Below are 15,983 nucleotides of genomic sequence, written 5' to 3'. Positions count from 1 at the left end.
GAAAAAGGAGTTATATTTTGGTCTGTTCTCACCCAAAAACAATTAAATCACTTCAGTAGGCATGGATTTAACCAGTGGAGTCTTATGGATTACTTTTATGTGTCCTTTATGTGCTTTTTGGAGCTTCAAAGTTTTGGTCACCATTCACTTGCATTGTATGGAGAAACAGAGCTGAAATATTCTTCTAAAAATCTTTGTGTTCTGCAGAAGAAAAAAAAGTCACACATCTGGGATGGCATGAGGGTGAGTAAATTATGAGAGAATTTTCATTTTTGGGTGAACTATCGCTTTAAGGTGTTAATACTAGCATACTGCATACTGGACAGTATATGCATGTATTAAATATGGCATACTACTTTAAAAAAAAAAAAGTATGTGAAATGAATTGCATTATGCAGTGGTAAACATTTCAAGCAGTTGTATGCTGTTGTTGTCACATAAGCTCATCGCGTTTGCTTATTTAATTTAATGAGTTCACTTGTCATTTTATGAATAAATACTGTATGGTTATTTTGCATTTATTCCCATTGTGTGCCAAAATGTCTCAACTCTTGGCAGTCTGATTAAATAATAATAACTCAAATAGGAGATCTAATAAATCACGGCTGATATTCGGGTTCATTCGTTCAGACTGGAAATGGAAGGTTGAGTCGAGTAATCCATGCAGTGTGTTGTATAATGTATATTTTGGCAGATGTAGTTGGACACTCAGGTATTTCACTTATGTGCATTTTTGATGTGCATAATTCACAAAATTGTACAAGATCTATGATAACCATATTATTTTGAAAATAGCATACTGTTCTTGTTGCGTTCTTCATACTATCTGCTGTACTACCAGCAGAATACAGTAGAGGGCTCTCCAGATTATTTTACAAACATTTGTCCTTTGGTATTAAAGGAATATTCTGGTAAAGCTCAGTCGAAAGCATTTGTGGCATAATGTTAACTACCACAAAAATTTATTTAGATTTGTCCCTCCTTTTCTGTAAAAACAAAAACAAAAAGCAAAAAAAAAACACAAATCTGGGTTGCAGTGAGGCACTTACATTGGAAGTGAATAGGGCCAATCCGTAAAAAAGTAAATCAACGAAACATAAACAATGTGCGTGTTAACTAACCTTTTCTGTGTAATATTAAATACATTTTTACAACTTCATTGCCATGACAACGGCATAAACCCTAAAAGGACTGTTAAAATGACGATTTAAACAATAAACAAGTTTTAACAGAAGAATTTATGTAAATGCTTTTAGAAATTCACATTTCTGCTTTTAAAACTTTCAAAAATTGACCCCATTCACTTCCATCATAAACGCCTCACTGTAACCTTAACTTGTATTGATCCTGGATTATATAACACTACATTAAGTCTTTAAAGAACTGCTTTTGAGTCTGGTTCTTAAAAGTCTCACATTTTTAATTTCTTATTTCTCTCTTTTTTTTTTCGTGTACAATTTCCTGGGAAGTTCATCTGTAGCATTATTTCTATCTCAACTTACAGGCCTGAATTTGGAGGGAAATACTGTATGGGAGAGCGGAAGCGCTACAGGATTTGCAACACAAAGCCATGTGCCAGAAAACATCCCACCTTTAGAGAGATGCAGTGCAGTGAATTTAACACCGTGCCTTATCACGACGAACTCTACGAGTGGATACCTGTCGCTAGCACCTGTAAGCACCTTTATATGCTCCATTCTCATATTTAGTGTTCTATTTTAATTATACTCTCATTTGCATACAAAGACCCTATAAAATGGTTTCGCGAATACACGTTTCCTGCTGAGACAGGAAGTTTGGGCGTGACACATTGAAGGGGTTGTCCTTCTTTAAATAGCCAGTCAGCTTTATTTCACATCACAGTCATGATATTTGTTATTTAGGGGAGATTCTTATTCTATTCTCATTCCAAAGCACATTAAAGAGCACCTATTATGGTTTTTAAATGTGCCTAATTTAGTTTTAAAGGTCTCATACGATCGATTTACATGCATCCAAGGTCAAAAAACACTTTAATTTGCTCATAATGGAAATTGCAGCATTACCTTTTTTTCCCAGTGTCAAAAACGACTCGTTCAATGATCCGTTCTAAAGGATTCATTCTAAACTCCTCCTTTCAGAGAGCCTACTCTGCTCTGATTGGTCAGATGTCCCAGTCTGTTGTGATTGGTCTACCGCTTAGTGTAGTGTTTGAGGGCGGGTCAAAGCTGTTCACGAGCAGCTGATGAAGACCAGAGGCGGGGTTTTTGTTACCAAATTACATAGGTTAGTACAAGAAGTAAGTCTGGAATTACTAACGACTCATTTCAGGTGTTCAGAATCGGTTCTTTCTTTTGGGAGTCAGTAACTCCATTTGTCGTGCACTTTGATTTTTGAAACTTTGCAGACTTTTTTTACATTCACAAACAGCTATATAACACACTACATGAAAGGTAATATTTGAAAAACCATAATAGGTGCTCTTTAATAGACAACATATTGTAGTATAAAAAGCAGAATCACCAAACCATCAGTATTGGTTCTGTGGGTTCTTAAATTTTCTCAGCCCAGGACCCAAATATTTTATTTTGTGTTTACCTGGGACACACACTTGTGTGTAACATGCTGTATTTGTTATTCATTAATTTACTCAATTATTCATAAAATATTTTAAAATTTGGACAGACTCTTACATAAATCATTATTATTCTTTTACAGTCTCAAAACATTTTTTCTTTCAAAACCACTGAAATTAAACATTTGAACAAGCACACAAATATGCACACTCATAAAGACAACAACAAAAAATCTATGTTGAAACTGATAATCAGTTGTATCACTTTTATCAAATGAAAGCATCATATTTGTTAACCCCAACAAACATGTACCATTGAAACTATAGTTCTAGATGGTTTCGTAAAGTCTTAACTATTTTCCTGACATACTTGAATAACTGGTTCTCTGCTTTTTTCTCGCCTGCGGGTGCTGCTGCATGAGGAGACGTCATCTGATATTGTTATTAAAAGAGACTCATTACTTTGAACTTGCCCATATAACACATTGTGGCCACCGCTCGCTCTTTCTGACACTTACAAAACCGGACTATACAAAACCAACACAAACAAATTAAGTAAGAAATTTGTCGTCTTTCTGTTAAGCGAGTGTTCATGGAAAACGCAGTTGTGAGGTTGAGTGGCAGAGCATCTGCCTCGCTGCATATCGCAGAGAGAGAGCACGTGCCTATTAAATGATTTTGCCAAGTGAAAGACAGTCCCGGCCAGTGCAAAAATGTGGAAGAGTGGACTGAAGAGAGCGAATTTGCTATTAGCAATTTCATTACTCTATTCAGAAAAATATTGCACATTTATCAAAATACATTGCGACCCAACATGTATGGCTATGCAGCCCAATTTGGGTCGGAACCCATAGTTTAAGAAATGCTGCTCTAAATAATTGGATATTGATATTGCATTTGGCAGACACTTTTATCCAAAGTGACTTACAGTGTACTTATTATAGGGACAATCCCCCTGGAGCAACCTGGAGTTAAGTGCCTTGCACAAGGACACAATGGTGGTGGCTGTGGGGATTGAACCAGCAACCTTCTGTTTACCAGTTTTGTGCTTTAGCCCACTACACCACCACCACTCCATATTGGCACACAAATCTTGTATGGGTGCATCTCTAATTTGTAGTGTTTAGCAATTAATTGGTTATTTTATTTTATGCTTTCAAAGCTCTGTTTGACAACTCTAAACACCACAACATAAAAAGTACCATGGCATTACCATCTGATACCATGGTGCCAACACAATACTTTTTTGTAAGGCACAACTGGCTACAGATCTGTAGGGCTTTCAATTTCGCATTTTTTCCCCCCAGTTAATTTTTATTCCACTGAAGACTTTATTACACTGATATTGCAGTGCCAGAAATGAAAACATGCACTCTCCGTACAATATCCCAAAACAGCTGAGCCAATACACTGTGTAAATGCACAATGTGGCAGGTCGAGGCCTGTTGAAATTAACATAAAACTCTTACACGTGGCTGCTCGCAATTTTATAGAGTTTGTTGGTTCAGATTCAAGAATTCCCCACTTTTATGACCCAGATTTAGACGGCGTGTGGATCCCTCACACAAATGTTTAGTCATTGTTATTTTTCCCATTTAAGTGGTTAGAGCACAGTGTGAATTTGTTGCTGTATATTTTAGCCTTTTAATAAAACAAGACCATTTGATGTTTGTATAGTAACAATATACTGTAAATTCATTTTTCATTTTAAAAACTGTATATGATATTCTTTTTTCTCATGCCAGTAACTTTCCAAACAATAAAAAAAAAATTCTTTTTTAAAGGATAGTTCACCCAAAATGAAAATTCACCATTTACTCACCCTCATGCTATCCCAGACGTGTATGACTTTCTTCTGCTGAGCACAAATGAGAATATCTCAGCTCTGTACATCCATACAGTCCAAGTCAACAGGGTCCAAAACGTTGAAGCTCAAAAAAGCACATAAAGGCAGCATAAAAGTAATCCATACAACTCAAGTGGTTAAATCCATGTCTTCTGAAGTGATATGATAGGTGCGGGTGAGAGACAGATCAACATTTAAGTCATTTTTACTATAAATTCTCCTCCCTGCCCAGTAGGTGAAGAATGTGCATCGACATAAACAAAATAAGACGTACACTACACGACTCAAGCTCGTCTTTGATGTTTTGAGTCGACGACTGGTCTGCGTCTAGAAGTCTCAGATCTCACGACAAACGGTCTTGTTGTGTGCACACTCCTGCAACATGCTGAAACTAGTTACAGACACTACAACAATTTTCAAAACAGCTTGATATCTAGACGTCTTGTCCTCAGGTGTGCGCACTCCAGACAAGCGAGAGACCAACAGTGACCCACAGCCAATTAAATACTGAGAGAGTGCAAGAGGAGGACAAGGTATTAGGAAGGAGACAAAAATAATAAGTAAATAAAACCTCATGACTTCAGCCAGGTCTCCTAAGCGACCAAATTGGCCCGGTTGTTAGGGAGGGTAGAGTCACATGGGGTAACCTCCTCGTGGTCACAGTTAGTGGTTCTCGCTCTCAATGGGGCACGTGGTAAGTTGTGCATGGATCGCGTAGAGTAGCTTGAGCCTCCACATGCTGGGAGTCTCCGCGGTGTCATGCACAACGAGCCACGTGATAAAATGCGCGGATTGACGGTCTCAGAAGTGGAGGCAACTGAGACTTGTCCTCCACCACACGGATTGAGGTGAGTAACCGCACCACCATGAGGACCTACTAAGTAGGCATTCCAAATTGGGAGAAAAAACTAGCCCAAATCTCCCTACCCTCTGTCTTTATTATTTTCAGTTGTATTTATTATTTTTTCACTTTGCTAATGGTTCCAGTTAGCGCAAAAACTGGTGCGAGCTGTTCTTTTATGTTTGTTGACATGTTATCAAGAAATAACTGCGCGAGTTTGTGAATAATTTCATTATCTTAATTTTAAGATGCGTTTTGGCCGATCCGTTTGAAATGTAACGACGCTAAAGACAGCTGTAACGTCCGGTTTTTCAACAGTTTTGTGCAGATTTAAAGGGAAATAAACGTAACATCGGAAAATTTTAAGAAGCGAGTGCATGAACGTACAGTAGGGACACAGAAATGAGCAGCATGCACATTAGAAGCTCAGTTACAGGTACTGCACTAAAATAACTCAAAATTCTGTTCTAAACGTCATGTTTGCAAAAATTAAGAGAAAATGTGTGCCAGTTTTTTAGCACTTTCTTTCTCGTCTTTTGCCTTTTTTGCACTTTATTATCATTCAGTAAAACACAGACGTAATGATTGATGTATGGCCTCATGAAATCAGAGACTCTCCACGAAATCCGAACACAAGTGGTCAAAAGAGACGACCAGGTGTAACGGTGATGTCTTGCTTGTACATTTGTGATCGGACCACCCAAAATGCATCTTAATACCAGTGTACACATTGTCTCAGTCGGGGACGAATGGTCGTGTAGTTGATACCAGTTCGCACCAGCACGACGGAAAACAAGACTGTGAGTTGCATGGTGCCGACTGCAAGTCATCAAGTGTACGCTTGGCTCAGCAGGGTCCAAAACTTTTAAATTGATCTTTTTCTCACCCACACCTATCATATCGCTTCTGAAGACATGGATTTAACCACTGGAGTTGCATGGATTCCTTTAATGCTGCCTTTATGTGCTTTTTGGAGCTTCAAAGATCTGGCCACCATTCACTTGCATTGTATAGACCAACAGAGCTGAGATATCCTTCTGAGGATCTTCATTTGTGTTCAGCAGAAGAAAGAAAGTAATACACATCTGGGATGGCATGAGGGTGAGTAAATAATGAGAGAATTTTCATTTCTGGGTGAACTATTCCTTTAAGGCTTTGTTAGACACAGAAAAGTACTTGGCAGTGCCATGGTGCAGTCATGAAATATACTTTGGTATGATGATTAGCATATTCATATACCATGGTATTTCGATGATTCTAAGGTACTCCGAAGAATACCATGGTCTTACTTTGGTGCATATCCAAAAAACGCAGAATTAACACAGTATTATAACAGTATCATGTTCAAAAGCCATGGTAATATCCTCTACTTTTTTGAAAGTGGTGCTCTCCATGATAGGAATAAACCTGTAAAATAGACTTTAAAAAAGCATTTCACGAACATTGCTATTGTAAAACGCTTCAATGTATCATAAAATAAATAGCACCTTGTATGCAGCAGTTTTATTTTTATTTTTTTTCAATTATCATATGCCTGGATAATAGATGTTGAGTCGAAGCACATGTTGTAGATGTTCAAGCAGTATAATTAATTAGTTTCTTTAGCTGAACTAGTTTTACTGGAAATCTTTAATGTAAACTAACTCCAGAAGATTCCAGAAATGAGTTAAAGAGATTTCTTTAATTTCAGTTTATTTTCTGCTGTGAATAAATTCTATGCAGTTTATTTTTTATTTTTTATTCAATATTATTTTGTCATTCGTTTCCCCATTCAAATCATTCTTTTTTTAATCTTTCTCTGTCTTTCACCCAAAGCACGTCCATGTGAGCTGCAATGCAAGCCCGTGGATGAGGAGTTTTCTGAGAAGATGTTGGAAGCGGTCACTGATGGAACGCCCTGCTTCATGAACAACAACAGCAGGAACATCTGTGTCAATGGTGTGTGCAAGGTAGTGTGACTGGGTATGTCTGTCTTTAAACCCCTTTGTGCTTGTCTGTCTGTATGTGTTTGAGTATTAAAGGTGTCATGTCATAAATGTTTTAGCATTTTTTTTTTTCCTGAGGTCCACTTAAAATGTGTAGTAAAATGTACTTATTCATGACCATTTCCACTCTCTCTCTCTGAAACAGGCAGTTTTATGCAGTATAATTTTATAGTACAATGAACCCTTTTATTTCAAAAGAGTAAATAAAATTAAAGGTAAATAAATTGAACAACATGAAAAAGAATTTGGTATTTCTCATGATAGAGCTCCTTTAAGTTTATGTTTGTTAAGCTAGGCCCATTAACACATGAATTTACCATAATTATTTTAAAAGAATAAGTAGGCTACTGTATATATTGGTTGGTAGTGCTGGGAAAAAACTATTTGAAAGATCCCGATATCGATTTTTAAAATCTTAATGGTAAAATACACTTCAAATTCTGTCTAAACACAGTCATTTACTGCATGGCTAAAGTTAACATACTGTAAACAGCGGGACAAAAAAGTGCATTTGTCTCAAAATATTGGACGTGAGGTGTAAATGCAGCCTAATAGACCTGCCGCTGTCTAGTGTCTTGTTAATATTTATCAAACATCCTTAAAAAAGAAAAATGAGAAAACCAAATGCTGTTTTTGGCTGGATATTTTCAGTAGCTTTATAAAGTATTAATGTATTAATGTAAAAAAAATGGTGCTTTGCTAAAGTCAAGATTATGAGATACAAAGTAATAATTTTTAGATAAAAAGTCATAATTATGAGATTAAAAGTCGAAATTATATAATGATGTCATAATTTTGAGATACTAAATCATAATTATGAGACTTTTCATCTCAAAAGTTTTTATCTTATAATTATGACTTCTCTCAAAATTGACTTTTTATTTTCACATAATGACTGTATGTCATAATTTCGACTTTTATTTTAAAATAATAACTTATCTCATAATTATGACTTTGTATCTCATAATTTTTAATTTGTATTTCAACAGTTACTTTTTATCTCATAATTATGAATTTTTCTTTCAACATAATGACTTTTTTTATCTTATAATTATGACTTCTCTCAAAATGTTGACTTTATTTTAACATAATGGCTTTATCTCATAATTACGACTTTTAATCTCAAAATTCTGACTTTGTATCTCCTCATTTTTAATTTGTATTTCAGCAATAACTTTTTATCTCATAATTTTAAATTTGTACTTCAACAGTTACTTTTATCTCATAATTATGAATTTTTATTTCAACATAATGACTTTTTTATCTTATAATTATGACTTCTCTCATAATGTTGACTTTATTTTAAAATAATAACTTATTTCATAATTATGACTTTTATCTCATAATTATGACTTTGTATCTCATAATTTTGACTTTTTATTTCGACAGTTACTTTTATCTCAAATGTATGAATTTTTATCTCATAATTATGACTTTGTATCTCATAATTTTTAATTTGTATTTCAACAGTTACATTTATCTCATAATTATGAATTTTTATCTCAGAATTATGACTTTGTATCTCCTCATTTTTAATTTGTATTTCAACAATAACTTTTTATCTCATAATTATGACTTTTTATCTCATAATTTTAAATTTGTACTTCAACAGTTACTTTTTATCTCATAATTATGAATTTTTATTTCAACATAATGACTTTTTTTATCTTATAATTATGACTTCTCTCAAAATTTTGACTTTATTTTAACATAATGACTATCTCATAATTACGACTTTTTATCTCAAGATTATGACTATCTCATAATTTTGACTTTTATTTTAAAATAATGTCTTTTTATTTCATAATTATGACTTTTATCTCATAATTTTGACTTTATTTCGACAGTTACTTTTATCTCATAATTATGACTTCTCTCAAAATTTTGACTTTATTTTAACATAATGACTATCTCATAATTATGACTTTTTATCATGTTGGAGTAGTGTTTCCTACCTTCAATTTTTATGTTATGAGGTAAATTAAGATTTTATGATTTTAGTGCCATAGAGAACAACAAGACCTATAAGTTTCATCTGTTTGTTTGTGGGAAGGTGAACAGACGTATGTATTTAAGTACATGTAATCTTTCTCCAGGAGGTGGGTTGTGATTTTGGCATCGATTCTAATGCTAAAGAGGACAGCTGTGGTGTGTGTCTCGGTGATGGATCCACATGTGAGACAGTGAAGGAGACCTTTGTGAAGCAAGATGGATTTGGTGTGTATGCCTGCAATCTTGCCCTGTCTCTGGGTAGCACGACTTGTAATTTTTATATTATATCTCACAACAACAGATCCTCTCGCCAAGTCACCCTAAGATTAAATCAGATTTAACAAATGATCAATAAAATGTTTGAATCATGGCAGACTTATCAGGTTTATAAGTGAGATTTTGTGATTCAGGTTACGTGGACTTGGTTTTGATCCCAGAGGGAGCTCGGGATATCTTCATACAGGAAATGGGAGAGGCTGCAAATTTCCTAGCGATCCGAGCAGGCGATTCGGAGGACTATTACCTGAATGGGAATTACATAATTCAATGGAACGGAGAGTACGAGGCGAGTGGAACAAAGTTTTACTACGACCGTAGAGGCAACCTGGAGAATCTGACGTCAGCAGGACCAACAATTGAACCTGTCATGATTCAGGTGCTCACTTTCATGCTCTGACAATTTTTCACCGGCTAGCCATTTCTCTCTCTCTCTCTCTCTCTCTCTCTCTCTCTCTCACTGTCGCTCTGCCTTGCTCTTTCCCTCTCCCCTTTTCCCTCCCCTTGTCTCCCTCCCAGGTCTCGAAAGGTGGGGAAAGCCTGCCGGCAGGCACGGCCGGAGGGGCAACACCCCCCCCCCCCCCAAAAAGGAGGGGGGTATGTATGTCATGCCGGGGGTTCCCCGGCCTGAGGCAAAGGAGGGATGAGTGTGACGAGGAGGAGGGCAGTGCCGGCCGGCCCCCAGTCAGGCTAATCAGCCAAGGAGAGGGTTAAAGCCAAGCCGGATGCGGCAGTTTGGGAGAGAGAGAGCCACACGCAGCTGCCGTGTGTGTTTATGTTTGTGTCTTTTTAAGTTTTCATTAAACATTATTTTGATGGTTCGTCCGGTTCCCGCCTCCTCCTTTCCCATTTTAACTTACCTTGTTACAAACTATTATTAATATTAATATTAACATTAATATTTTGCAGCTGCTGTTTCAAGAGCAGAATCCAGGAGTCACGTATGAGTACACTGTTAAGAAGAGTCGCCCACTGGGGAATGAAATTCCGGAACCAGAGTACACCTGGAAATATGGAGCCTGGACTGACTGCAGCACCACCTGTGGGATTGGTATGGGACAGGAGTTTTTTTTTTTTTTTTTCTTATTACTCTGTCCATTGTTAAACTGACTTATAATTAAAGCCTGACCGATATGGGATTTTTGAGACCGATACCGATTTTAGAGAGGGAAAATTCACCGATTACCGATATGGTGACCGATATAGCTAATTTTTGAGCTGGAATGAAAACAGACCATTTCTATGTGGATTTTTCACAGATTTTGCACCGATATGACTATGCAAAGGTACTCGGAAGTACCTTTGCTTTCTTAAACAAATATTTTTATCAAAGAATATTAGAATATTATTATTATTATACACTGTCAACAAATTCTAGAAATGAACACTGAGAAAATAAAGAATAAATAAAATAAAATAAATAGCTTAATAAACACTGTATACTGTATGTTTAACCCTACGTATAAACTAAATATTTATGGAAGCCTCCGACCAGGAATAACTGATGGAATGAAAAAACAGACTCATTAATGACATCAATGAGCTCATGTTTTGGTTGACAGGTGTCAGTCCTTTTGACATATATGATGATGTTGGCATTTACACTCGTGTACATTTATGAGAGAGAAAAAAAACGTACTTTTAAGTGGCTCTTCAGTATGAAACCAATCTAACGGTGCCGTTTTTAGGGTGCGTCACCCGGTGTCAAGTTTCAACATATTCAAAATATATATATATATATATATATATATATATATAGGATATTAATATAAATAAATGTCTATTTTTCCAGCCTGTTGTATTAGTATTTATCACCCCTCATTTATTTTAGATACAGTTCCTATATATTATTATTTACACAGGGCAAATATACTATTTATTAAATCTACTTTTATTACGTATCGTATTTTATTGTCTGGAAAACCAGACTTTTAAATATTACATTTTGTAAATGCAACGACTGGAATTGTTCGGTTGAAGGGGGTACCAAACTGTGAATCCTGAACAAAACAGTTTGGTGAATACATGTTTACACATTAGCTTCCACTCAGCTGACAACAATGAAAGTAGCTACGTGATTAGCTAGTTAGCTGTAAGCTCGTTGCCACGGAGAGTAAAAGATGGACTTTATTCATTTTCCAGCATTGCGTCTCACCAACTAGGTAACAATGTAGCGTGAAATCAACACTCAACAGACACAATCCACCACCACACCGTTGTCTGCTGAGCTGCAAAAAGATGCTCTGATGTTTACCCTTCAATCTGCTACATTACTGACTGCACTGACAAACTATAGCTGGCTAACATAACAAACAGATGTGATAAACATGAGTGACATGGTTATAAGGGACATTGTTAACATTATATTAGTTATATAAAATGATGGGTTCATTTTTTATTAACTTTCCAGTATGTATTTCACAAACTAGTTGGCAATTTAAGGAAAAGAGATCGCTCAAATCCACAACATTTAACTCCGCCCTGTCGACCGATATATCGGTCGGGCACTACTTATAATGAATTCAAAATATCATACATACACTGGCAGCCAAAAGTTGGGAATAATGTACAGATTTTGCTGTTTCGGAAGGAAATTGGTACTTTAATTCATCAAAGTGGCATTCAACTGTTCCCAAAGTATAGTCAGGACATTACTGATGTAAAAAACAGTCATTTTTGATCAAATCTAGACCGGCCCCATTTCCAGCAGCCATCACTCCAACACCTTATCCTTGAGCATTCATGCTAAATTGCTAATTTGGTACTAGAAAATCACAGCTGAAAGCTATTTGGTTCATTAAATGAAGCTTAACATTGTCTTTGTTTTTGTTTTTGAGTTGCCACTCAATAGATGCCTCACATGTCCTCAGCTGACAGCTTCATTGAATTCTACCCGCTCAACACCAGTTTCATGTACAACAGTAAAGAGAAGACTCAGGGGTGCAGGCCTTATGGGAAGAATTGCAAAGAAAAAGCCACTTTTGAAACAGAAAAACAAAACGAAAGGTTAGAGTGGGTAAAGAAACACAGACATTGGACAACAGATAATTGGAAAAGAGTGTTCTGGATCTTAACCCCATTGAGCTTTTGTGGGATCAGCTAGACTGTAAGGTGCGTGAGAAGTGCCCGACAAGACAGTCACATCTATGGCAAGTGCTACAGGAAGTGTGGGGTGAAATGTCACCTGAGTATCTGGACAAACTGACAGCTAGAATGCCAAGGATCTGCAAAGCTGTCATTGCTGCACATGGAGGATTTTTTGATGAGAACTCTTTGAAGTAGTTTAAGAAGTTCTGAACATTTTTTTCAAATTGTAGTAGTACTTTTTAGTAATAGTAATAGTAAACGTTATTAATGTCCTGACTATACAGTGTGATCAGCTGAATGCCACTTTGGTGAATAAAAGTACCAATTTCATTCCATAAGAGAAAAATCTGTACATTATTCCAAACTTTTGGCCGCCAGTGTATCTCCAACCTTTATGTGTTTGTTCATTTAAATATTTTAGTTAACGTAATACTACTACCGCCATTTAAACAAATTGGACCATGTTTAAATATATTCTGCAGAATTTAAGTTTTTTTTTTCACCCAGAATCAATGCAGAAAATGAGACTACCAATTCTGTCTGGGCCTGCTTATAGAGGATTTTTTTGGTTGTGTCGTATAGATTGATTAAGGTTTGATAGCTGGTAGATGTGACCTTCCTCTGTTACTTTACAGGTAAACAACATCAACCTGTGCGTTGTTTTGAGGTGGAGGTGGGCGTGGTCGAGGAAACGCTCTGTGACCCCAGTTCACGTCCTGTCGACAGACATCGCAAGTGCAAAAACATGGACTGCCCTGCAAGGTACATGCTCAGAATAACATATAACCAGTGTTGGGTTGGTTGCTTCAAAAAAGTAATCCATTACAAATACTAATTACCTCTCAAGATTAGTTTACTAATTACTTCATTGAAAAATGTATCATATTACTAATTACATTATTACAATTATTACATAATTAAAATGTAAAATGTTCTTGTTATGGGGTGTACAGCCTACAGCTGTAACAGAAATACAGTCAGATGTACATATTAAAATATTTCATGTTTAAAATGTATTCTACACAGATAATATTATTTAAAAAATATGTGCAACCCAAGTGATGTACTTAAAAGTAATTCATTTTATTGACCGTAAGTAACTATTACATTACAAAAATTTTAAATGTAATGTGTTACACTACTTTTTGACTACTTTGTAATCAGATTACACCCAACCCTGCATATAACAAATATAACATATATATTATTCAATCAAATGTATTTATGCGGAGTGCTGTCAAATCTGCAGACATAAAATTTTACCACAGCAGTTGTTACAGAAGTAGAGTCAGCTCTTATGCACAATCTTATAAATCAGAAGAGAAATTGATGATGAAAAGCGAAGCTTCAAAGAAAATGCACAGAACTGTAGTGCTCATAAAAAGTGATAATGTGAAGCGCCACTGAACCTGCATACAAGAATATATCCTGACTAAGTTAGGTTTTACAGTATATACAGATTTGTGTCAACGTTCTCAATCCCGAACATCATCAAATCATTTTGTTCTTATCTGCACAAATATCTGGCTCTTGAGCTGACTCCTTCATGTAGATTCACAATATTTGCATATTTTATATATATTTTTTTTTCATTATTGTTTTTACATCTCTTTTTTTTACTTGTTTTCTTGATCAACGCATTGAGGTCATGTGACAACAATGTAGCACACTACTGTTTGAAATTAATATTGTTGCATTTCGTGTACAGTTTCATACACGATTTTTAAAAAATAGTAGGCATTTTGCAGTATATACTGTTAAGTATGCAGTAAGCAAGTACGCTAGTATTCCAACCCTAACATAGCCAATTACCAAACAGTTTCAATTAAATGCTCTTTGCACCTCAACTCTTTACTGTCCTCAGGTGGTGGGTTGGTGGATGGCAGACTTGCTCCGCCACATGCGGTCCAAACGGAGTGAGAAAGCGCACAATTATGTGTGTGCGTACGGTGGCTGGAGAGGAGCGGGTTCTACACCCTGGAGACTGCAAGCAGTTGCTCAAACCCAAATCTGTGGTACCCTGCAACCGAGACTTACCATGTGGGTCGGACTGGGCTGTGGGGAACTGGAGCGAGGTGGGTTGTTTTATTGCAGATGGATTTGTTTAATGTTTTCTATGTGAGACCTTTAATCAGTTTTATTTGCTATAGATTCTTGCACACACATATTTGTGGATTTACATTCCAAACCCGTATGACTTTCTGTCTTCCGAAGAACACAAAAGGAGACGTTTTGATCAGTGCTTGCTAAGTTTGAATATGCACATGTGAAAATGAAATTTGATAGCTGGGTAATTGACAAAAAAGGTTGTCCGAGTTTATAAAAATGAGAAATCTTAAAAAAAAAAAAATCTAGTTTAAAACACATGTCAAGTTTATAGAAATGTAAACTCTGGTGCAGTTTTGGGCTGCCGCCTACAATTTTTCACACTCAAATTTAAAAGCTCACCATTCACACATAATGTGGACTAATTGCAAAAATGTAGTCTCATTTTTCAGAGAAACCCCCAAATAAAATAAAAAAAGACTCCAATTATTCATAAATAATATTGTGTTTATAATCTTATGATAAACATAAAGTTAAAAAAAAAACTAAAATTGTCCTAAATTTGTAAACATGTAATTCTGGTTCTGTTCACTCTATCTCTCTTTGAAAAGTCTCATTTTATTCCACTAGATTGAAGGAAAAATAAATTTTTCTCTATCACATTCCTTCACAATATACAGATCTGAAATGTAGGTGGCGCTCTAACGCATTTTAGCCCTCACAGATGTGCTTGAACAGAGACATTCAGTCTAATTTTTAGTTCAAGCACCACCCCCAATGTTTCATCAAATATCTCGGCCTCTGAGTGGACTAGAAGCTCAATCTAGGTGTCTTTAGAAAGATGTGATCCTCCCCTTTGCGATTATATATAACAAATGTATCAATAGTTGAAAACATAATTTTCTGATGATTTGGTTTGCATGCTTTTCCTTCTGGATGGCATATTTTGTTCTGGACATCTGGATTATTCAGCCAAGCAAGCTCACAGACAAGTAAAATTGCCTATTTTTTAGAGAACTCCCTAAGGTAAAAGCAGATATAACGTTTTTGGCTACTTGGGGTTTACAGCAGCAGTTATCGGAGCATAAAAGAGACTTTTGTATTTGATGATTTACAGAAATCATATTTCACTTTGTGATTCTTTTGAAAATCTTTCGAACTATGGTATTAGGGCAACTAAATGAACTGTACAGTCAGCTTTCATTTAATATAAGACTTGTCCATTTAGGAGCTATATGAAGGACTTTTATTTTCATATAAATAGTTCTACTATTTTGTATTACCTCTAGAGGGTGCTAATTTTCAGCATTTTGTTATTTTAAGTATTAAAATGCATATTGAAATGCATTGAAAAGA

The 15,983-nt window shown here is 35.8% G+C and overlaps 1 protein-coding gene across 1 annotated transcript in view; it reads left to right on the top strand.

Moving 5' to 3' along the window:
- Positions 1–15,983, top strand: part of adamts12 (ADAM metallopeptidase with thrombospondin type 1 motif, 12) — a 58,048-nt gene that overhangs the window by 32,037 nt on the left and 10,028 nt on the right. The window contains exons 12-18 of the mRNA XM_051679559.1: positions 1,505–1,674; positions 7,057–7,190; positions 9,323–9,443; positions 9,629–9,873; positions 10,404–10,545; positions 13,217–13,343; positions 14,446–14,656. Of these exons, the coding sequence (XP_051535519.1) occupies positions 1,505–1,674; positions 7,057–7,190; positions 9,323–9,443; positions 9,629–9,873; positions 10,404–10,545; positions 13,217–13,343; positions 14,446–14,656 (1,150 nt within the window). The remainder of the gene's footprint in view (positions 1–1,504; positions 1,675–7,056; positions 7,191–9,322; positions 9,444–9,628; positions 9,874–10,403; positions 10,546–13,216; positions 13,344–14,445; positions 14,657–15,983) is intronic.

Source organism: Myxocyprinus asiaticus, chromosome 3 (assembly GCF_019703515.2).
Source record: "Myxocyprinus asiaticus isolate MX2 ecotype Aquarium Trade chromosome 3, UBuf_Myxa_2, whole genome shotgun sequence".
NCBI classification, from domain to species: Eukaryota; Metazoa; Chordata; class Actinopteri; order Cypriniformes; family Catostomidae; genus Myxocyprinus; species Myxocyprinus asiaticus.
The sequence above is the reverse complement of the archived record's forward strand: the minus strand, read 5'-3'. Positions and strand labels throughout refer to the sequence as shown.